Source organism: Acipenser ruthenus, chromosome 49 (genome assembly GCF_902713425.1).
Source record: "Acipenser ruthenus chromosome 49, fAciRut3.2 maternal haplotype, whole genome shotgun sequence".
In the NCBI taxonomy this organism is placed as follows: Eukaryota; Metazoa; Chordata; class Actinopteri; order Acipenseriformes; family Acipenseridae; genus Acipenser; species Acipenser ruthenus.
The window spans coordinates 8,376,023-8,400,311 of record NC_081237.1 but is presented as its reverse complement, the minus strand read 5'-3'; the positions used below and the strand labels follow the sequence as shown (position 1 = coordinate 8,400,311).

The 24,289-nt window shown below is 47.4% G+C and overlaps 2 protein-coding genes across 5 annotated transcripts in view; both read right to left on the bottom strand.

The window, feature by feature from the left end:
- The window catches only part of LOC117966364 (single-stranded DNA-binding protein 3-like), a 35,835-nt gene extending 33,582 nt beyond the window's left edge, over positions 1 to 2,253 (bottom strand). The window contains exon 1 of one of the 2 annotated variants that reach the window (XM_059014876.1): positions 1,647 to 2,253. In XM_059014876.1, coding sequence (XP_058870859.1) covers positions 1,647 to 1,702 — 56 coding nt within the window. In that variant the 5' untranslated portion in view covers positions 1,703 to 2,253. The remainder of the gene's footprint in view (positions 1 to 1,646) is intronic. The other variant, XM_059014877.1, reaches the window with a different exon arrangement.
- A 12,572-nt stretch (positions 2,254 to 14,825) lies between these two features.
- On the bottom strand, positions 14,826 to 24,053 carry LOC117962286 (kelch-like ECH-associated protein 1A). 3 transcript variants are annotated; one of them, XM_059014874.1, is made up of 8 exons: positions 23,814 to 24,053; positions 21,937 to 22,030; positions 21,024 to 21,736; positions 20,337 to 20,693; positions 18,926 to 19,602; positions 17,079 to 17,284; positions 16,326 to 16,502; positions 14,826 to 15,612 (listed from the first exon to the last, which is right to left on the bottom strand). In XM_059014874.1, exons 3-8 carry the CDS (start codon positions 21,231 to 21,233, stop codon positions 15,416 to 15,418), a joined length of 1,824 nt encoding a protein of 607 aa, XP_058870857.1. In that variant the 5' UTR covers positions 21,234 to 21,736; positions 21,937 to 22,030; positions 23,814 to 24,053; the 3' UTR covers positions 14,826 to 15,415. The 3 variants fall into 3 exon arrangements, with proteins under 3 accessions (XP_058870857.1, XP_058870856.1, XP_058870858.1); XM_059014873.1 differs by lacking the exon at positions 21,937 to 22,030; XM_059014875.1 differs by lacking the exon at positions 21,937 to 22,030 and having other exon boundaries at positions 23,818 to 24,053.
- Between the last annotated feature and the right edge of the window lie 236 nt (positions 24,054 to 24,289).

Genomic DNA, 24,289 nt, shown 5'->3' with positions numbered 1-24,289 from the left:
TCACAAAACCACCGAGATCCTCGCACGACCTTCTGCTTTCTGAGACTGATGATACAACGCGGAGTATTATTATTATTATTATATTATTATTATTATTATTATTATTATTATTTAGTGTTGCTCTTGATGTGTATTGATTACGTGGTAAAACAAAGTCAAGAAATGACTAGGCCTAAAAGACCTGCAGTCTCGTTGATATTACAGAATTCCTTTTTGAACCCTTGTCCAAATTGTATTGTGGTGACCCGGGAGGGGGGGCCCCGTATAGAACCCGAGCCGGCATTGTCTGTGTTTTCACCGCTTCAATGCGTGCACGCTGTTACACTGAAGATTATAAACCGTGCGATCGGTTTAAACTCGCTGGACAGCAAGACGTGCACAATCACCGTAAACTGAACTGCTCTGTGCAAAAACACACACATCTATTACACCAATAAAACACCTGGCTTTAACCGCACTGACCAGGGAGATCTCTGACCGCTACACCGGACAGCAGCGCTCCAAGCTGGGGGGTTCGACCTGCTTCCTCATCTACAATTACAACGAGTTTAATAAAACTCCGAGTCCAACAAGGAACCCGAATGCGTTTAAATGCACCCGGCCTGTAAAGACTAGCTGTTACCGCTATTAAAATTATTATATTTATAAAAACATCTTTATAAAGGGATGCCCAAACTTCATTAGGAGACTGATCGAAGCTCGCCTATTGTTATATGTATTTATATAAAGACATGCTTGGCCACGTTTCATAATTAATAGTACACAGTGAATGAAAGCACGCCTGGTATTTTAAAATGCAGCGTGTGGTGTTTAATATACTGTGTCTATATGGTGTTTTGGGAAACCACAGTAAAATCACATTTAAAATCCAGGTATACTGGCTCTCGACGCACGCCACGAGAAAAGTTGAGCGAGCAGACGAGCCTCCCCGCAATACAAAGAACAAAACACACAGCCCGGGTCCGAGAGTCGAGAAAACCAGATGCAATGGAACATGCATGCTAGCGTTTAAAATATAAACACACACGCAAGAAAGAGCGTCATTGTTTGCATCTCCCCAATCTTTAAATACGAATCCAAACTGTTTAAAATAGACACCTTCGTTTATAAAACATTACCCCCCCCCCCCCCCCCAAAAAAAAAAAAAAACACACACCCGGGCACGCTCCGAGCTTTTGTTTAATCCCATTGCCCGACAACATTCTGCAAAACTTGATATTGCAAACACACACAAACAAACCCACTCAAAACACCGGAGCGTGTAAAATACACGTCCCCACGCAGAGCCCAACTCAAACAAAAACTAAAAAAAAAACACACACAGCGTCTCCAACATGCAAGCGGAAAAATAAAATAAAATCGAATCAAACATTTCAAAAAGGATTTCCAGCGGTGCAAGCTGGTGTTTTTGTATCCGACTCTAGCAGGACATTACAACCCCAGCGACAAACCCTTTCTCTGCATTTCTCCGTATACACAAACACTCAAGCACATTGAAACGGACATGCACGGACACGGGCAGCAGAACGAAGTGGACGCCGAGCCTCTCCAGACAGCACGGGGAGCCGCGCACACGCACACGCACCCGTCTTTAATAATGGAGTTCGCAAAGTCCCTGCAGGTAAGCATGCATGCATCCCACTTACTTTTCCCTCGCCTGGTTGTCAGACGGGACTGTAGATCCTTTCCCTTTGGCATACATACTCGTTTGTGTTTTCAGACTTTTCCGCACTCAACACCTGTCAAAGAAAGAAACCAGCAAAGCGCTCTATCTCCATAGCTACCCTTAGTTTTTTTTTTTTTTACATCCCAAAGCATTGGCCACAAATCAGGCACAGTTTCTTTTGGGGGGACTTGAAACAGACCGGCTGCTGGATCTCTCTTTTTTTTTCCTGCCGCTGTTCCAGGAATGGATTCGCACTCCTGCCGCGGGCCAGACGGAGGCGGGAGTTCTTAAAGAGACAGGCGCTGTAGCCGAGCCGAGCGAACAAAGCGAATGTGCAAAAACAAACCACTACAAAGTCAAACTGCATTTGTTTTGTGTTTTCCCGCATACACGACAGATCCGCGTTCACTCCGCCATTCGCCTCCCCATTTACCAAAAGGTTACGCCTGCTGTTTATGAGTGATTAAGGATGTTGAGTGAATGCTGGGACGCGTATTAATTAGACAGCCCGACTACAGCAGTTGAGTGCAGATCGCGTCAGTAAATAGATGCAGTCGGTGCAGTACACAGCGGCGGTGTTAGTGGATGCTGGCCTTCATATAAAGCCATGTTAGGTTCAATCTTTATGGGAGTTGACTGTATTGTTTGTATTAATATTATTTACAGTTTGAATCAAAGGCGGACGGGGCACGTGGCATGACCGCGTTCAGAAGACTCGGCGTTTTTATCTTTCTGTGCCGGATAATACGCAGAGAACTGGAGTCTGATTGAAACGCTGCTGCTGAACGGCGGCTTTTCACCTTAAACAAAAACACATGCTGTGAAAACAAAGAGCTGGGTGAGGGGGTGGGGGCGCCCTCCGCACTGAAACCCCTCCCCCCGCACTGAAACCCCTCCCCTCCGCACTGAAACCCCTCCCCCCGCACTGAAACCCCTCCCCCCGCACTGAAACCCCTCCCCCGCACTGAAACCCCTCCGCACTGAAACCCCTCACACTGAAACCCCTCCCCTCCGCACTGAAACCCCTCCCCTCCTCACTGAAACCCCTCCCCTCCGCACTGAAACCCCTCCCCCCGCACTGAAACCCCTCCCCTCCGCACTGAAACCACTCCCCTCCGCACTGAAACCCCTCCCCCGCACTGAAACCCCTCCGCACTGAAACCCCTCCACACTGAAACCACTCCCCTCCGCACTGAAACCCCTCCCCCCGCACTGAAACCCCTCCCCTCCGCACTGAAACCCCTCCACACTGAAACCCCTCCCCTCCGCACTGAACCCCTCCCCTCCGCACTGAAACCCCTCCCCTCCGCACTGAACCCCTCCCATCCGCACTGAAACTCCTCCCCTCCGCACTGAAACCCCTCCCCCCGCACTGAAACCCCTCCCCTCCGCACTGAAACCCCTCCCCCGCACTGAAACCCCTCCGCACTGAAACCCCTCCACACTGAAACCCCTCCCCTCCGCACTGAAACCCCTCCCGTCCGCACTGAAACCCCTCCCCTCCGCACTGAACCCCCTCCCCTCCGCACTGAAACTCCTCCCCCCGAACTGAACCCCCTCCGCACTGAAACCCCTCCCGTCCGCACTGAAACTCCTCCCCCCGAACTGAACCCCCTCCCCTCTGCACTGAACCCCTCCCCTCCCCTCCAAACTGAAACCCCTCCCTCCGCACTGAAACCCCTCCCCTCCACACTGAAACTCCTCCCGTCCGCACTGAAACTCCTCCCCCCGCACTGAAACCCCTCCCCTCCGCACTGAAACTCCTCCCCCCGAACTGAACCCCCTCCCCTCTGCACTGAACCCCCTCCCCTCCCCTCCGAACTGAAACCCCTCCCCTCCGCACTGAAACCCCACCCCTCTGCACTGAAACCCCTCCCCTCCACACTGAAACTCCTCCCCTCCGCACTGAAACCCCTCCACACTGAAACCCCTCACCTCCGCACTGAACCCCCTCCCCTCCCCTCCGAACTGAAACCCCTCCCCTCCGCACTGAAACCCCTCCCCTCCGCACTGAAACCCCTCCCCTCCTCACTGAAACCCCTCCGCACAGCCTAACCGAAGTGTCACGCCGCTGTGGTGGACGGTCTTGTCAAGGGCTGCTCGTTATTTCATGCACTGAGCGTTTCTTGGCCAGACTGGAAGTGTTAAGCATGTCCAGCTGTGCTGCAACATCTGCACTTGGAGGAAGAGTGAAGAAATGTGAGATATCTGCGGAGGCCGATGCACAGCTTGGTCTGTCTTGAGAGCCAGACTCTTACTAAACTAATGCTTGGAGCAGGACCGGGGGTCCCACGCATTGTACGGAGGGGCAGGGGGGGGGGGGCTCAAATACAATAGGACAGGAACACATGCTCAGCACTTTCTATCCGCTTCTCTACCAGCATTCTGTCCAGGAGCTCCTTCGTGAAAATGAACCCCTCAAACAAGTTTCTTGAGAGTTGACCGGATCTACACGGTCCTAATAAGGAGCTTCTCCTCCTCCCCAGGGCAGTGCAGTACCGTGCTGCTCTCGGCCCTTGAGAAATACAGCGCTGTCGCTTTAAGGGCAGCGAGGAGCGCTGTATTATAAACAGCCTGCAGCAGCGGCGATGTCGCTTCGCTGGGTAGAGAGAGGAGCCCCAGTTCAGCTGAGGCTGTGTTTGCCATGCTTACCTCTTCCAGGGAGCTGACACAAATCCATTCTGAGGACTGTATTCCACAGGCAGCCCCCCCCCCCACACACACACACACACAGCGAGAGAAAGAGAGGTTTAACAAATACTAGGCGAAAAAACGTTTGTCTGATTTTAAAAGCAGGTGTGTTTTCATAATTCTGCCTCTGCCCGAGCATCACTAGATTGTGACTCATGCATTCAGCTTCATTCACTGAGCACAACTGACTGCCGGCCCATTGTGTCCGACTCCAGTCAGATGAGCTAACACCTGTTCTATAGCACAGTACAGTACAGTATAAAGGCGTTAAAAAAGACACACAGAAATGCTGTTGGAAGCTTTTTAAAGTTTTAAACAGTGCCCACATCCAAAGCACCCAGACCCCTCTGCACGTGCTGTGTGGCCCCTTCCCTTTGTCATCACACTGCTGAGTGAGGAGGGGACTGACTGGACCTCTGTGGCAGGGAAGAGGGGAAGCCATGTGGAAAAAACAGGTTAGCGTGACCTACATACCCACACGGCTGCTGATTAGCATATGCACAGAATTCTTCACAGGGCAAGGGACAATTCACTTGGGTTCAGGAAACCTAATGTTAGGCCCTGCCTCGTACCCCCACCTCCACCCCAGTCTATACCCTGGGCTCCCCGGCCAGGCACCGAGAGGGGGTGGGTTAATTAACACGACTCGGGTGAGAATTCTGAGGGGCGCGGTTCTGCTGATTAGGGAGGATTAAAGCAGAGGCTGAGATGTTGTTCTCTTTTGATGGGATTATTTACACAGCGTGGCGTAATTATACTGGGGCCCCAGATGTCATTGAAAATATAACCTCCAACTTCATTTTATTAATTCGTGTGTGTGTGTGTGTGTGTGTTTGTCAGTGTGGGTGTATTCCTGTATGTAGAGTTGTTCTAGCGTATTAATTGCTCTCTCTCTCTCTCTCTCTGTAACAGTGTTTTTTTTAATTTTTTAATGGTAGTTTATTTCTAAGCACATTATATATATAATACCAGCATTACATTCATGTTAGATTCAGAGACAGATCTGCAGTCTTCATAGTTAAAAACCTTGGTTTCGTTCTTCTTATAATTATTGTCCTCCACTGTGATCTTTGCCCGTGGGTAATGGACTTTGCCTTTCTGTCAGTGCCCTCGGATTTAGCTCAGTATCTAGCAGTTAATGACTGTTGAGTTGGACATTAATGCTTTCTACTCCCCTATCCTTAAAACATGGATGGACATTCCTGACAAGAGGGAGCTGCAATGAGAGCCAATAAAAATATCTTCAAGTAAAAACCGAAGGATCAAGCTAAGATATACTTTTTATGGATTTTTTTTTTTCTTGTAAGTTCCCATTAGTTGCCCCCAGACGTAACTGTTTGTCAATATTTGTGATTTGGAACAGTACTTTACCATCCGTGTCAATAATATGCTAATCCTGTGAGTAATTCTGCCTGTGTTTTGTTTGGGCTCTGATTCCGTTGCAGTTAGAAAATTACACATAATTACAGCCTATATATGCTAATGATCCACTTTCCATCCACCCTTCTCTCCCTCTCTCCCTCTCCTTCTCCCAGCATTGTATTACTCATGCAATCTGCAGCTTGTTCAGCTAGCACAGGGAACAACACACACACACACACTGACACACACACAGGGAAAAACACACACACACATACACACACAGAGGGAACAACACACATACACACACACCAACACACACACACACACAAACATGCACACTGACACACCCACACCCACAGACACACACACACACAGACACAAAGGGGCTACTTTCCAAAAAAGGGGTTATCGGGCACCCCCAAGCCCTGACGTCTCTTAGAGCTGCAGAGTCCCTCAATCCTGTCCAGGCCGCTTTCAGCAGCGGGAGGTTACAAACCCCAAACTCATTGTTACAGTTGAGGAAGCGAGACAGGTATTTGTAAATGCGTGTTTTGTTTTCCTTCAGGTTTTCCACGATCTCCAGCATGGGTTTCTATCGATATCTGTGTCTCTCCACCTCTCAGAGACAGACAAGCTAATGGCTGCCCAGGTCACATCAGCACCCCGAAGTATCATTTTGGTGGAAAGCGCTACAGAAGATGCCTCGTCATATGGAACGCTGCCACCACACTCGTAATACTGAGTGCATGCACTGACCTGCTGAGCTTCATTCTCTCCAGGACTCATGTACTACATTCAGCTATACCTGAAAATGGAGAGAGGGAGAGGGAGAGAGAGAGAGGGAGAGGGAGAGGGAGAGGGAGAGGGAGAGGGAGAGGGAGAGGGAGAGGGAGGGAGAGAGAGAGAGAGGGAGAGGGAGAGGGAGAGGGAGAGGGAGAGGGAGAGGGAGGGAGAGAGAGGGAGAGAGAGGGAGAGAGGGAGAGGGGATGAGAGGGAGAGGGAGAGGATGAGAGGGAGACTGGAGTAAGGAGGTCATCTTGCGATTATGAAACAGCATGACCTAATTTGTCCTATTGCTGGTGTTTCCAGTCTGATAAAAAATACAGTGTGCAAGATGATAGCGAAAGAGACAGAAAAGCAGAACAACCAGGCAGCTCTTGGTTGCTGTGTTTTTTTTTTTTTTTTTTTTTTAAATGTCAACCCAATTTCAAAAGTTTACCACAAAAGCAAAGTTTTGTAACAGGGCAGAGAGGCTGGACGAACACAGGAGAAGTAAAGGGGACGTCTGCCTGTCTGAAATACACCGAATTCTTGCTCATAACTGCAGGCAAACGGCACGCGTGCAGTGAACAGAATCTATAGTGTGTGCAGGTCCTTCTCTAGATGGGGCCAGCGATATATGGAGGTACTAGAATATACAGAGGCTGCACCTTGCAGTGCGACCGCCTCGCAGCACTGCAGGGATTCCAACAATAAGGATGTCGAAGGGGTCGTCTCCAGCTGTCCTCATGAGATAACCACAGCCGCCCTCCACAGCGAGACGGCAAGGAAAAAACACGCCCGATAAAGCTACCGAACCAGACAAAAAACAACCAATCACTTTCATTTTAGGGTCTGGTACTGCAAGTATTCGTCAGTGGCTTCGTATTTTGGTTTAGAATTGCAATCGTCTTATTTCCTGTCGCTGCTCCCCCCAGCGTGTCTTTGAACACGACACTTAGATCTCCATTGGCATTCTCTAGTGTGCTGTATTCCTTTGGTAAGTCTTGCTAAAAGCATAGCAAAGTGTAGCAAACCATGACAAATCACAGGTAAGGTAAACTGTACTAGCAATGCAATGGAAGTGCATTCAGACAGGGGCATTGCAATTCATTCAGGCAGGGGCACTGCAATTCATTCAGACAGGGGCACTGCAATTCATTCAGACAGGGGCACTGCAATTCATTCAGACAGGGGCACTGCAATTCATTCAGATAGGGGCACTGCAATTCATTCAGACAGGGGCACTGCAATAGCAATTCATTCAGCCAGTGCCACTGCAATAGCAATGCATTCAGACAGGGGCACTGCAATAGCAATGCATTCAGACAGGGGCACTGCAATTCATTCAGCCAGGGGCACTGCAATAGCAATGCATTCAGCCAGTGCCACTGCAATAGCAATGCATTCAGACAGGGGCACTGCAATAGCAATGCATTCAGACAGGGGCACTGCAATTCATTCAGCCAGTACCACTGCAATAGCAATGCATTCAGACAGGGGCACTGCAATAGCAATGCATTCAGCTAGTGCCACTGCAATAGCAATGCATTCAGACAGGGGCACTGCAATAGCAATGCATTCAGACAGGGGCACTGCAATTCATTCAGCCAGTACCACTGCAATAGCAATGCATTCAGACAGGGGCACTGCAATAGCAATGCATTCAGCCAGTGCCACTGCAATAGCAATGCATTCAGACAGGGGCACTGCAATAGCAATGCATTCAGACAGGGGCACTGCAATAGCAATGCATTCAGACAGGGGCACTGCAATAGCAATGCATTCAGACAGGGGCACTGCAATTCATTCAGCCAGAGGCACTGCAATTCATTCAGACAGGGGCACTGCAATAGCAATGCACTCAGACAATATGACGTCTGCAATTCCACTTCAACACACATATTACAATATTACTAGTCTATAGATTTTTCTTGGTAACGGGTAGTATAATATTAATTAAAAGGCACAGCAATGGAGCGAGCGAGGTATCGCCCCGGGGCCCCCTAATACCGAAGCGAGCATTCCAGTGAGGCTCCACTGTAACCCCTTCCACTCCGCGCCGCTGCCGCATCAACGCCCTGAGAGGAGGCAGAGAGCTAACCCGTTAAGATTATTAATTACAGTGACTGCAGTTCAAGAGGTGCGGTAAACAGACACGCCCGTGACACTGTGGGACAGTGACCGCGTCATTAAAGAGGTGCCCGTGTCGCTGTTTGAAATTCATTCATTCACGGAAATCCATACAAAAGAATGGAACCTGTGGAACGCAGTTTATGAAAGTGCCATAATATTCATCAAATGCAAATGACACGACTAATTATATATATATATATATATATATATATATATATATATATATATATATATATACACACACACACGAATGATACAGTAGTAATACAAACACATATCTAAATAGAATAACGCGCAGTTTAAGGACCGCCTCGCATCTGTAGTATATAGGTGCCTAGTCTATTAAAATGACCACTATCATAACGCACAGAAAACATGCTCAAATTATTCATGCAAGCCGCAAAAAATAATAATAATGACCCCGTTATTGTTTAACTTGTGTGTTTAGCTCTCTTTTCGTGGCTGGACACTATTTTATACCCCCCCCCCAAATACAACTTAGTTTAAAGCTTCAGTTATATACTTTAAAATGGACTAATTTCGTATTCGAGCGGAGGGAGGGCAGCTTCGTGACTTCAACAGCTACTTCATGACCCAAAAAACTGTCAGTCTTCCTTGGAATAAATTGTGGATTGTTCCATTTTTAAAGCAGGGCGGGGGGGCACGTCTAAGCACAGCGTTCTGTTGCAAAAAACTAAAAAAACCCACCCCGGATTACCGGACAAAACACTTGAAATACAATCTAACTCATTTCCCTATTAAAAAAACGTGTTTTTCGGTGTCCGGGTCGCACTTTCTGGCTGTTGCCCCCGACGGACGCCCCTGCTTCCCCGGGCCGCTAATGGAGCAGGTCCATAGTAGAATCGATTCTCAGTGTGGGGAGCTTGAAACGGTCGGCTCATGCTTTCCCCGGGTTTGGAGAGCGGCGGTGTTGGCTAGTTTGGGTTTTAGTTGTGACTGTAGAAGCTGCTGTGTGTGGCTGTGCAGTTGTGCGCCATGTAGCTTCCGAGGAAGGCTAATAGCGAGGCTAACGCAAGGGCAGTGCTGCGGACTGGATTGCAGTCCCTGGGTAGTTCGCGCACCTGAAATTCTAGAAAAATGCGTGTTCTGTTTGTTTATCCTATTCCTGTATATAGATCAAACATGAACGCTTCTTTTAGGGTACTGTTCCACCCACAATGTTCTTCTTAAACCCAGTAGGGTAAGAAATACACTCCCACGGGTTAGCTGTGTTGGGATGACATGGGGTTTATAGAACTGCATTACTGCTGTGGGTTGATTAAGGAGCTATAGTTTCACCATTCGGTGATCTTTTCAAAAAAGGCATGAAGATTGGTGCACATAATTCTATTTTCTTTTTTTTTAATCGAAAGATCCCATCCACCCCCTCCACCCCCAAAAGATATAGCCTTTGACTGTTCGGCCAATCAGGTCTGAGCATCGTGGACGCGTGGATCCCCGGATTTCAGGGTTCACAACGCTTTTTACAGAGCGACTCCTCGGTCTCCTGTGTTTTTTATTTTTAAAAGGACGGGGCTCAAGGTCGTTGATGATTTAAACGACGAGTTTGTATTGGAGTTACACTGTGCGTTAAAAACGTCTGTCTGTTAAAATCTAACTCGGAACCGCAGCAGAGGACCTAGATGGCAGCACGTGCACCAAAGAATGTCCTTACCAAGTTGTGTCACACCCGGAAGAGTGGTTCCCAAGATACAGCTAAATTGGAAAAGGGATGTCGATTTCCCGTGGATGTTTTTTTTTATAATCATATATCCCGATCTCTCCAGCAGGGGGTCAGCAGTACCTGCACCCACCGACCGCGCATCACAGAGCAGAGGCACGATCTGCAATCGGGCTCCGAATGGAACATCGGGCAGATCATCGATAATCGATGCATTAACGAGAACGCTTCACAAAGCGGGTGCACCTTCAAGCAAAACTGAAAACACGCATGCGCCAATTATTGAACGTAGTAATAATGTAATATCTCGAGAAGAAGCTCTTCAGGGAAGCCTTCATATCCAAGTGAATGCATGCATGTGCTAGCAATGCAAAATACACTATAGGAGAAGTGGGAGGGACCGCCAATCGATGAATATATCAATGGATCGATAATCAGGCAGCGTATCTCTCAGCTGTACCACAGGAAAGCATACATGCACGCAAACGATAGATACCTCTAGATACGATATAACAAGTAAGAGTCACGATTCAGCGATACACGATGAATCGTTACAGTCACTCCAGTTACGAAAAAAAGAGTCTGTCTTTCAAACGCGCGATTGTCTCAGTTTTTACATTCGTTTTGCGCGCTGATTAACTGTTTAAACATCGTTGTTAGATTGAGCTTCACGATTCCAAGGGCATGACTTTTCCACTGTGGGCAATTTACCTGCGATTTGCGAGTAGATTAAAACATAGGCCACTCCCATTGGATGACGTACCCTGAAGGTGATTGGCTGACACACTCAGTTCGGTTTTTAGCGAGCCTGTGCTTCACTACACGAGCGGTGCAACGGTACCGCGGTGTGTATTAAGGGCTTGTGTTTCATCCGGAGCAGCAGCGTACTGGGTCGAGTTTTATATGAGATCATATTTGTACAGTTGTGAGATCCGCACAATACAATGGATAACATGCATGCTTCCAATAGTAATCATTACACTATTAATAATAGATCAGGGGACTTCTGAGCCAATCTATACTGTAGTATACTAATCTATACTGTAGTATACTAATCTATACTGTAGTATACTAATCTATACTGAAGTATACTGTACTGGGGGGTTGATGGATCCACCCTACTGTCTACAAATCTACTTCACACACAGGTTCCTGCAGCCAGGTACTGACCCGACCCAGTGTGCCCAGCCAGATCCAGGGCTTCAGCAACCCCCCGGACCGGTTACTGGATCCCTCCCGGGGTGTGGAAACCGGCCCCCAGTTTCCGCCGCCGCATTAGGGATTTCACGCTCCCTGGGAGTCGGGGCTCTGTCTCGGAGAGCACTGCCCTGTTTAATACCCTGGAGGTTGAGTGGAACAGCAGGTTAGAGTAGATAAGAGAGGGAGTGAGTCAGCCTCTGCCCTCGGCACTGGAGACTGGAGCGCCGGAGCGGCTCGCTGGCGCCACCTGTCTGTGGCGAGCAGACACGCCGCGAACCTTCTCCTTATCTAGTTAATGATAGCTCATCAGCGCCGTGCAATTCAAAAGGACAGTACGGCTTTCTGGACCTGTGATGTGAAGTTCATGCGCAGAGTGGGTTCGTATATGTGATCGTGTTCAGTGATGCTGAGAAGGAGGACAGTGAAGCTGAATTAATGGAGTATGGATCGGCCTCTCTGAAGCTGAGGGAACCCGGAGCCACTGCGAGGCTGGGAACTGGGTTTCGGGCCCCTGCACGGCCCAGCAGGGGAGGCTGGGGGTTTGAAGCCGCACTGGTTGCTCAAACGCTCGGGAGATCAGGGTTTTTGATCATGTTAATTTTCCTACAACACGCCTCAATTCAACAGCGGCAGCTCTGTCAATGCGGTGCGTGTGACGTCACCTTCTCCTTTTCGACCGCGAGCGTGGGTCCCGTTGAAGGAGGGCAGCGGCTGATTGGACGAGGCTTGGTTTACATCGCACTGTGTATTTATAGACTGTGTCACGCGTGAGTCATCTCACTGCACCGAGTAACCCTCCCCGCCCCCCAAAATACACGACACAGCCACTATGTCTTGGAATTTCACACACAAACGAGTCTGCATGCGTTCGATGATTTAGAGATACAGTCCTATTGCATCGCAGTGTCACCGGTTCCTGGTTTGACTACGAGCTTGATTAGACACAGTGTAGAGGTAATAAGCGCAGTGCCGTCGGATTAAACTCATAGTAAAACCGGGAAAGGATCAAACTGCTATGCAGCGGGAGTCTTATTTCCAAAACAAACAAACATACAAACAAACAAACAAATAAATAAATAAATGAATGCAATAAGCTGCTCTAATAAGCAATCAACGCCTTTGCTGCTGCCGGTGCTGTTTATAAACACAGCTGCTGCTGGGATGCCGGCGTGCAGAACACATCACTGGGTGTCTGTGCGGAAGGGATCATAAAACAAAGCATTTCGGGAAACATTTACCGCAAGTGAGGCCGTCAGGGCCGGCATTTGACAAGTCACCCTTTTAAAACTTGGTGCCACTAAAAAAAAAAAAAAAAAAAACAAACAAACAAAAAAAAACTGAAGACCTATTAATTTTTTTTTTAAACATTTAGACTTGCAATAGTCTGCACAATGTAACAGCCCCACCTAGTGGATGTAAATAAGAATGCATGTTCCCGCACAGGGACGGTGCTGCAGCTCATTCATTATTTCTCTTCAATGAATATGCATTTTAAATGAGAACTTGTTCTCAATGTCTTTTACCTGGTTAAATAAAGGTTTCAGTTGAATTGAACTGAATGCCCGTCGACGTCGTTATTGTGAGAAAACAGCAGGTTGATGGTGATTATTAATTTAACCTTTATTTAACCAGAGAAGTCCCGTTGTTTACAATAGTATGAAGATAATTTAGGAGTTTGCCAAGGCCAGCCTTATAAACAATTTATGGTACTCGTGATTATAATGGAATGTACTCTTCTAAGCACATATCTGTACTACAGGTTCAACTGCTCTCACTTGAACTCTCTTAAATGGAATTATTTACTGTATTATTTATTTTGCTCATTTGATTTTACTTGGTACTGATTGTACTGTACTTTGTAACTGCTCTGATCTGTACTGTGATACTTTGCATTGTGATATTCTGTAATGTGATACTTTGTACTGTGATACTTTGCATGGTGATATTCTGTGATACTTTGTACTGTGATACTTTGCATTGTGATATTCTGTGATATTTTGTAATGTGATACTTTGTACTGTGATAGTTTGGAATAACTGTAAGTCTCCCTGGATAAGGGCATCTGCTAATAAATAAATAATAATAACAATAATACTTGTGTAGCAGTGTTTCTATCTCCGCTAAGATGAAGTCAGATCAGCCAGTCTATATAAATCACAATGATGAACAGAATAGCCCAGGTAGGTTACAAACCTTACATGGTACAAGGGATCCAGTTTTCTGAAGACTCAGGTAGTAGAAACTCTATAAATAATGTTAAATAACTTACCTTAAATAAATAAATAAATAAATAAATAAATAAAACCAGGTGAAGACAGGACAAGGGAGAACTGGGACAAGAGTTTGGCACCACCTACTGGAAAAATGAGCAAGACACCTGATGAGAGTTTCAGAAACAATCATGATTTTTTTTTTTTTTTCCTGTAATTGCAGAGTGCAGAATTCCCGGCAGGCGCTCACGCAGGCAGGAGGCAGGAGAGCGTGTGTTTGTTATCAAACTGAGTCACCCCTGTAATTACCTAATTGCACAGCAACGTGTCAGCTTGCATCTCTGCAGTGGAACCTGCACTTACACAACACCAGAGAGAGCGAGGGAGGGAGACGGGAAACCAGAAGGCTGGGGATGGGGGGGGGGGTTTGGGTGACAAAACCCTCAGCTGAGGGATGCTGTCTCTGTGCTTCACGGAGAGAGAAACTGTGCCAAGTGGAAACAGGCCAGGAACCAGCACCAGCCTGGCCTGTACGAGATTCACTCACGACGATGTAATCAAACCAGCAGCATTACCGTGTCAGCACAGGAAATCACCCCCCAGAACCCCAATATTGACAAGCAGGGGTTTCAGGCAACGTTTGCATATTGTATTCGATTTTACTGTAGTAAAATGCTTTTTCCCCATTTTAAAGCTATGCCTGTATCACACTCTGCCATGTTTTTTAATATGCTTTACCACACCTCTCCGGGCTTGACAGTGCTTACCTGTGATTAACTAGGCTTTCACTTGCTATGCATTTCTTATGAGAAACCTTACGAAGGGACGCCACAAATGTCGACTCTTGACTCTGAGAAGAAACGTGACAACACAACGAATGAAAAAGTAAAGTGAATGAAAGCATGAATGAGAAGGAGCCTGGAAGCTAGACTGGGGCAGTACAGAGCTCATGATTAAAACAGCAAACAGCTACACAAAAGCCTTGTCTTTTTAAAAGGGTTCTGGACCCGAGAGAATTGTGTTTGACTATCCCGGCTCTTTAATGGCGTGTTATCTTTAGCAGTCACATGACAGCACTCGGCACATTGCTCAAGGGCTAGAGAGAGACCAGAACATATAATTACGATAAGCACACTCATTTATTGATTCTCCAAAATATACTCTCATAAGAAGACAGTTTCAGGATACAAGCAAACTATATCCCAACCAATAAAAGTGTGTAAATACTTTACCTATTTACAGCACCGCACGTTCTGCGCAGTTTACATTGCATGCTAACAACATATTATTATTATTATTATTATTATTGGCATTATCAATATTATGACATATAAGTTCCATATACAAGGTAAATTAGGACATTTATACATTTTCAAGCTTTACACTTGAGTGGTGTTCAGAAAAACCTCCAAACCCACATTTTTCAGTTTCACTATATTTTCGGACGCACAGTTCAGTTTTCAGAAAGTCGTATTAGGGTGTTTTCCCCCCAAAGAAGCAAGGCCAGGTTATCTAAAGAAAACTCGATGACCCACAGTACATTTTTTCCAGGACCCCCCCCCCCGATTTTCCATGGATTGGGTTAAAAAAAAAAAAAAAAAAAAAAACCTCTCGTGTTTAGAGCCGAGATTCATCCACAAGTTCTATAAATTTTTTTTTAAAAAAGTGACTTGGTGGCAGAAGCAGCGCTTTCCATCCTGTCCCTCTGGCTCACCCGTTGTCGCCGCCCTCCTCCTCCTCCTCTTCTTGCTCCTCCCACTCGTCCAGGTTGCCAGGGCAGGGCTCCATGGTAACGGCCACGCCCATTCCGCTGCGTCTCAGGGGCATGTCTGCCAGCTGCGTCCACTCGTCACTCTCTGGGCTGTAGCACTCCACGCTGGACAGGAAGCCCTCCTGGTTGAAGCCCCCTGTAACAGACCAGACCACGGCAGAAAATCAGAACAGGCGTGCTGCAACAGCCCTGCAAGTATTCGTGCGGTTCCCCGCCCTGCTTTTGCCTTGGAGACACTGTGCATTTACATGTTACATATTAATGCACATTTATACCTTGCTTCTCTTCAGCCACAGGGCCACTTACACTGTGTGAAACACGCACTCCCCAAAGCAATGGCAGGATCTTCACAGCAGACAGAAGAGGTAAACCCAGCAGCCTAGGTGCTTGATTACACTGTAGGGGCAGTGGGAGGCGTAACATTTACAGTCTGCATAACCGATTCCCCTTTCCGGTGGTCAGAACTACTGCGTTTTTTTGGGGGTTTTTTTGTTCTGTGATTTCCTGGAGAACAAGGCATAGAAACAGAACTTTCTTCACCTTCATGTAGTATCAGAAATCTACCATACGGTGGCTCATTGAGGACATGGGGGAGAAAAAAAAAAAGATATATTGTGATTTCAAGCTTATAACGAAATCACGAGATGAATTATCGGAGGATCTAGACACAGTAGATACCAGGTTTCTAAATGAAAGGACAGACAGGAGTGCTGTAACATGCGTTTCTTTCATAGCCGCACGTCCGGGGCTGCGTAGCGAGTGGTGGACAGGTAAGATTCCTGGACTGATCATTTTGAAGCTGGTTCCCGTTGGCGCAGTGCAATGGCAGGCTGCTTGCCGGAGTCTCACCCAGTGCGTAGATCTTGCCCTGGTACACGGTCACTCCGTGTGCACTCCGCCGGTTCTTCATGGGAGAGACGGGCTCCCAGCGGTCACTGGCCACACTGTAGCGCTCCACGCTGCTGAGCTGCGCCGTGCCGTCGTACCCGCCCACCGCGTACACGCAGTTCTCAAAACCGACAACCCCTGAGAGATGAAGACAGAACGCAAACAGAGCGGTCAGTACGATCTCGCTGGAAAGCGTGACCGAACAGGATGTGGGGTTTCAAACACAAATAAACACTTTCACTCGCTTTCTGCATCAGGGTCTACCGATATGTTAATAACAAAACTGAAACCATCACGATTATGTTGAAAAATATATATGTATTTTCAGGAATACTTACAACAAAGCTAGGGAAGCTAGGGAAAGTAACCCGTTGCATTTAAAATCCTACAGTTTGTTCAGCAACACTTTAAAAGAACTGACAGTTCTTTTGTGGAATGATATCCAAATGAACTCTACATATTGCATGAACCCCCAGCCACCCAAACTGAGACACTGCATGAGATTGCATGAACCCCCAGCCACCCAAACTGAGACACTGCATGAGATTGCATGAACCCCCAGCCACCCAAACTGAGACACTGCATGAGATTGCATGAACCCCCAGCCACCCAAACTGAGACACTGCATGAGATTGCATGAACCCCCAGCCACCCAAACTGAGACACTGCATGAGATTGCTCGCTGCAGCAGGTCCTGGTTCCCTCTCTGCTTACCGGCTCCGCTGCGGACGGACCCCATAGACGCCACAGGCTGCCAGGTGTTGGTGTCGGGGTGGTAGCGCTCCACACTGTCCCAGCGGCTCTCCCCATCGAAGCCCCCCACCGCGTACAGCAGCCCGTTGCAGACGGCCACTCCAGCCCCAATCCGCCCCACCGACATGGGCGCCACGAACGTCCACTGGTTCGTTTCGGGATCGTATCTGCGGAGAGAGAAGCCAGGTTATATAGGGGGAAAACAACGACATGCTCACATGAGGCTATGATGCATTTGCGTCTTCCATATGTCCCGCTATAAAAGACTGGAAGAGTAGTTTTTTTGTCTCTGTCCCCATATAAGGTCGCCATGCATGACTTCACACCTGAATGAAACAGAGAGACAGCCGACACAAACAGCTACACAGAGGAAGCCTGGCTTGTGAGACTCTGTATCCTGGATGTGCAGATGAAGCAGGGGGTCGATTCAGCTCGTTATCCGGTCTGGATGATTTATCAAGCTAGCGTTTACACAGAGAAACGATCGCTGTTTATAGCTGCCAGCTGTGTTGGAGGTTCAGAGCAGCGGTCAAACAGGATAACAATCTCACACCTGCTGAAACACGGGCGCTTACCCCCTGCCTGCCCTCCTTGGAGCCCTGGGGTCAAATCGAGCTACAAGCAGGAGTGAATTATTATTTTTTTTTTTTCTTTGGTTGGTTGTTTTTTTGGTAGTTTATCACACAGCGTTGGGAGCCACACGAAGTGAACGTTTTATTACAATCAGCTTACCCCTGGCGCATTAGACAAACGCAACACACATGCCACTGTAGATAAGAGACGATGGTGCAATAGCATACTTTGCTTTGCTGGCCTGGTTTAAACAGTGCATGCTTGTTCTTGCCTGTAACAATGTCACACCAGATCTTGTGTTCCTGGCTGAATTCCCTTGTGCTGTGTGAGTGTTGTGAGGGTGAGGGGGGTGGGGTGAAAGCTCATACCTGCCAGGAGCTGACTAAGATATCCACACGCCCAAGCTGAGTCTACATTTTCAATGCAAATTGATCTAATTCATGTTTATATATTATTCCCACTAAGGAAATATGAACACCTGTGTTGAATATATATCCAAGATATCCATATCCATATATACACACACACACACACACACACACACACACACACACACACTACAGTTGAACCTATACATATATATATATAACCAGGATGACCAAACTTTGGGATTGTGCAACTCCTGTCATGTGTTAATGTGCCAACATCTTCACTCCTCTTATTTCAGTACTGTACACTATAGAGGGACCTTGTACGTTGTTCTGCAACTAATGGCCACGTGGAGTTTGGTGAAGTTAAATCACGAGTGGACAGCGCTAACAATCCCTTCCTCTATATCCCTGAGCCCCCAGGGGTTACTGGAGGTGCGCCACAACTGTGCACGGCAAAGAAAATAAAACACAAACTTTCCAGCACAGGCAGAATACCCCCCCCACCCCCCAGATCAGATCAGTTGCTCATTCTTGGAGGCATTTTTTCCTGACGTCCACGGCAGCTTTAATAGGTGAAGCACATGTCCTGTTCTTGCACACGGATGCAGACTTGTTAGAGAGGCGGTCGAGGTCTGATATCACTTAATAAAAAAGCAAGGCAATACAAGCGCAAAGAGATCAACAGCAGCTTTAGAGACAGCTAGCAAAAAAAAAAAAAATACATTCTGCAATCCTGCTGACCTGGGGTGATGTGTTTTAGATGACATGCCTGAAATCTAATGCTAAATACCAGGGATGGAAATAAGACTCCCCCAATCCCTATCCCAATCCCACTCCCCGACCCCCCCGGTCGCTCATACTCACTTTTCGACGCTGCGGTGGTGCACCGACCCATGGGACCCCCCCACCGCGTAAATGCCCCCGTCGATCACTGCGACCCCGACGCGGTTCCGGGGCACGTTGAGCGACGCCCGCTGGGTCCACTGGTTGGTCATGGGGTTGTAGCAGGCGAGCGAGGGAGAGTCAGTGTGCTCCTGCTGGGAGTTGTTCCGCCCGCCCACCACGAAGAGCAGACCGAAGAGCACGCAGGCGCCCAGGCCGCTGCGGGGGGCGTCCATGTCAGCCAGCCTGGTCCACTGCCCCGTGCGAGGGTCGCAGGCCTCCATGGAGCTCAGCGAGTGCTGCAGGTAGCCCCCAGCCAGGTAGATGAGCTTGTTCCCCCGCAGCCTGGGTAGGGGCAGCGGCTTGTGCAGCGCCATCTCCTGGAAGATCCTGGACAGGTAGTCCCTGCAGGAGTTGGCCTTGCTGAGGATGGGGCACTCCTGCAGCTGGGCTTGGAGGAACCTGGGCGGCAGGGCATAGATCTGCACGGCATTGAGCAGCGCGTGGAAGTACTGCGCCCGCCCCTCCAGGTCCCAGCGCACCCACTCGATGCAGGCCTTGTACACCTCCGACTCGCACAGCACCTTCAGCCTGTCCTGGCTGATGAGGTCCAGCAGCTGGCAGTGGGACAGGTTAAAGAACTCCTCCTCTTTCGTCACCTGCACAGAAAAAAAAACAAAAAAACAAAACAAAAAAAAAAAACAAAGTCTGATTAGCCCCAGTCTGCAGGTAACAAGCTACTTAAAGTCTTCTTAAACTCCTGGTAAAATTAGGAACAGTTCAAACAGCTATGCAACGGGAGTCTTATTTCTATCCCTGATATGGGGGGGGGGCAGTTTGAGAAGTGCTGGTCTAAAGCCCCCCTCCCCTCTCTCTCTCTCTCCCTCACCTTGTTGAAGTGTGTGTTGATGTACTCCCTCCCCTCCCCCACCTTGTTGAAGTGTGTGTTGATGTACTCCCTCCCCTCCCTCACCTTGTTGAAGTGTGTGTTGATGTACTCCCTCCCCTCCCTCACCTTGTTGAAGTGTGTGTTGATGTACTCCCTCCCCTCCCTCACCTTGTTGAAGTGTGTGTTGATGTACTCCCTCCCCTCCCTCACCTTGTTGAAGTGTGTGTTGATGTACTCCCTCCCCTCCCTCACCTTGTTGAAGTGTGTGTTGATGTACTCCCTCCCCTCCCTCACCTTGTTGAAGTGTGTGTTGATGTACTCCCTCCCCTCCCTCACCTTGTTGAAGTGTGTGTTGATGTACTCCCTCCCCTCCCTCACCTTGTTGAAGTGTGTGTTGATGTACTCCCTCCCCTCCCTCACCTTGTTGAAGTGTGTGTTGATGTACTCCCTCCCCTCCCTCACCTTGTTGAAGTGTGTGTTGATGTACTCCCTCCCCTCCCTCACCTTGTTGAAGTGTGTGTTGATGTACTCCCTTCCTCTCTCGTGCAGCTCCTTGCAGCCGATCTGCTCTGCGAAGTTGGCGATGCCGATGACGTTGGCGGGCTCCAGGTTCTTGGCCAGGAAGTCGCAGCAGGCCTTGGCCACATCCTCCATCTGGTAGCGCGTGGCAGCCAGCAGCACGTGCAGGACGCACTTCTCCCCCACCGTAACGCGCGCCGTGTACGCAAACTCGATGAGGCGCTGCATCACGCAGGGGGCCACGTCCCGGATCGTCACCTCCGAGGCGTGGCACTCCTTGAAGTCGCCGGTGAACATGGCCTTGAAATAGGGGCTGCAGGACGCCAGGACCAGCTTGTGCACCTGGGAGGGAGGAAGGGAGAGAGGGAGGGATGGAAATAAGACCACCCCCATTGCACTGCAGTCCTGTTTTTACTGCAAGACCTGAGCTTGTTACCTCTACACTACTGAATAAAAACCTGGATTGGATGAAACTGCTATGCAATAGGAGTTTCAGTCTCCGGGAAGGAAGGAAGGTGGGTTTCAACAAGGAGGATTGGCAAAAAGAACAGGAAAAATAGAGACGTTGCAGGGATGAAAACAAGATTCCTATTGCACAGCAGTTTCACCCATTCCAGGTTTCAATCCGAGCTTGGGTGCTGCACCACGGCTGCAGCCGACGCCACCGCTTACCCGGAATTCCTCTCGCTGGTCCTTGTAGGTGACGTGAAGGATGAGGTCACAGAGCTGGTCATGCCTGCGGAACTCGTCCATTCTCTCCAGGGCCTTGGAGGGGTGGCTCTCAATGGTGTAGTCCAGGTATCCATGGCCCTTCATAGACGGGACGGCGAAGGCTGGGAAGTCTCCCCCAGTGTTTGGTTTCCTCCTCCTTGCGCATGTCATTCTTGGGCTCTGTCCCCTTCGTAAAAGTTCTTTAGAAAATGAAAAGCAGGCGCTGGCCAAAGGGAGTCAGCACGACCGTGTCCTCCTCTTTCTGTCTTTTCACACCTGTACGAGAAGCACAGCAAACGTCTCTCCAGCACCCCAAAGTCATGGTCAACCGCTGCAGAGTTTTCAAATCTTTAAAACATTGCGCCGTTTAATTTCAGGATTTAGCTCGTCAAAACTGGCTGTGACAATCAATTCGATTAGGCAATGGTGCACTGACTTTTTTTTTTCAAAGAAGAAGAAATTCCTTCGTGCAAAAAAATTGAAACACAATTTTAAAAAAAAAAGTGTAATCAAGAGCAAATTGATACGTTGACGAACTCTGGAGCAGCAAGTCCGATTAACAAGTAAGGTGTCGTCAAGATTCACCCCCAATTTCCAATGTCTGGACTGGTTGCTTTCTGCATGGCAGGAGGTTTTCAACACTGCAAGAGGTAGGAGGGATCCTCTGAGGTTAACTGTAAATCAAAGAGAGAAACAGGATTAAGAATCTTTTACTCAAGTGCACTTCTATACGTGACAAAGATTTCTCCAACAGTACGGGGGACAAAAATCTTGCACTGCATCTGAACTGATCGCTACATGCTTTTTACATTTGAACTGAAATTTCATGGGCTTCAATGTATGGAATAAATAAGCAACAGCCAGCTGGGTTTACCTGTGATCCAGAATCGATTCCCACAACAAGTCGAGAGTCTGCCACGCTTTTAAGCCATCATGTGACCATCGCCACAAACTGCCCTGAAGAGATTCTGCCCTTCCGGAAGAGAGGACAGGTGCGTCAGGGGTGTCTTAGGAATCAATTCCTCAAACAGGGAGCCAGCCGGAAACCAGAACACACTAGATTTTGTTTAGCCGGTTTCATATTTGTTAAAGTTTTGAAATACTATACATTCATGCGTGTGTTCGTCTATTTGACAAGGCTGGGTATTTTGGAGAGACAGCCTCCTTCAATAAAAAGAACGTCCTGGCAAGACCGTCCTGGCACCCGAGACGTTACAGCATCCTGCTGGAGCGCCAGACACACCGCGAGGGCAGCGCAGGTTCACACTGACAAGAGACTGCAGGGTTACATGCAACGCAGTGGCTTTGTGCTTATAACAGCTTACTGCCCGGAGTCCAGACCTTCATGATCAGGGTGGGGTCAATCCCATCTCCTTTTTAAAATCAATTCCTTCGAAGGAATTGTTAATGATACTTTAGAGGCACAGTAACTGTTTTATTGGTGGACTAAAACAGTGACTTTGATTGAAGTGATTTTGTTGCCAGGGTTTGCGAGAAGCTCCTTCTAACAGAATGCTGCTAATTGCAATTTTGATCAATCACGTTTTGGAATCGATTAAGAAAAAGGAGTGGGACGTGGGTATAGGGAATAGATTTTTTTTTTAAAAAACGAATTGGAATCTAAAAACAGCTCTGTTTCCACGCCAGTGTCCAGCTCATGAGTTATTAATAACGTCTGCTGGAAGACTTTCGCAGGAGCACAGCAGCGCTCCAAGTAGGCAAGGGTTCAAGGGACAAAAACAGCGTCAGCTGCCAGCGCACAGGACTGGGGAGCTATAAAAACGTGTTGTGGTTGTGTTTATTGGAACTGTGTTTGATCAACACCCAGATCCTACAGTCTTAGACTGCAACGGCTGTACGTGTTTGTTGTTGTTTTCGAAATAATTGCAAATCTGTTTAATGTGAGCGACACACGCGAAAACGCTAGGAAATATATTTCTTAAATTAGCCAGGAAATATCGCATTTAAAAAGGTACTACATATGGTTTTTATTATTATTATTATTATTATTATTATTATTATTATTAACACATTAGCTAAACGAATCGACTGCATCTTCTGATAATAAGCTACAACTGGAACTCGTTTTCTTCAGTTTTTTTTTGGTCTAGAAGTTAATCTAAATCAGTTAGTCTAGTCTTAACGCTGCAATAAACCCTGTTTTATTTCACTGGTTTAGCAGCTGTTCGATCAATGCGTTGATGCTGTGTAGTTAATGAAAACAGCAATGAAAATAATTATTTGTTATCGAAGTGGTTACTACCAACAGCTTAATCTACTGACAGTAGTTTTTTGGGGGGTGTTTCCTGTTAGTGTCACCAGTAAAGAATCGCCAAAAAGACTAGACGGTAGTTTAACATCAGGGTTGGAGAAGAGAGACTAGCATATTTTATTGACTTTGAAAGCGAAACCGATTTTCATAGTAAGAACTTGTTTACAGCAGTTACTGGAAGCAGCAATAAAAAAAAACCTTCCCTTTTTAAAAACTTGCGACCACGTTAAAATTTAAAGTATTTTCCTTTTTCAGGTCCGTTTGTCGGTGTGTGTTGTTGTTTGTTTATAAATGCGTACCGGTACAGAAACACAGTTTGTGTGACTTGTTTACATTTTTTTTTTTTTTTTAACGTGTCTGTATCGAGAAACTCAAAAGAAAGTCGACAAAATAAAATTCTTACAGATGTTGTTTGTTTTTTTAAAAAGCTTCGTTTTGTCGACCGTGTAAAACACACACACACTCACACACACACTCACCTACTGGCTGGTTCCCAGACAGCACCGAAGTCCGCGCAGGGCGCGAGCTGTTTGTTGTGGAAATGCACAGCGCGAGATGCTCCGGTTTGCAGCGTCGAGTCAGTGTCGGCGCGCTCTCTTTGCTGGTGGGGAGTAACAAATAATAATAAAAAAAAAATGCAAAGACGTTGCAGCCAATAATGATTCACTTGCAGCCCTGGCTGGTTCCTGTTCCTGCCCTGCAGCGTCTGCACTCTCTGTGAGCAGTTTCATTTCAGTGTCAGCATGACTTTGCAGTTTTGATTTTTTTTTCTTCTTCTTTTATACACTTTCTTACATTAGCCCATGTGCAATATATATATATATATATATATATATATATATATATATATATATATATATATATAGTCAAATGTGCAGTTTTGAAAGAAACACATGCTCCACAGAAAACATGTATTTTCATTTTAATACAGTATCCGGTTAAAGAAATGTCTCAG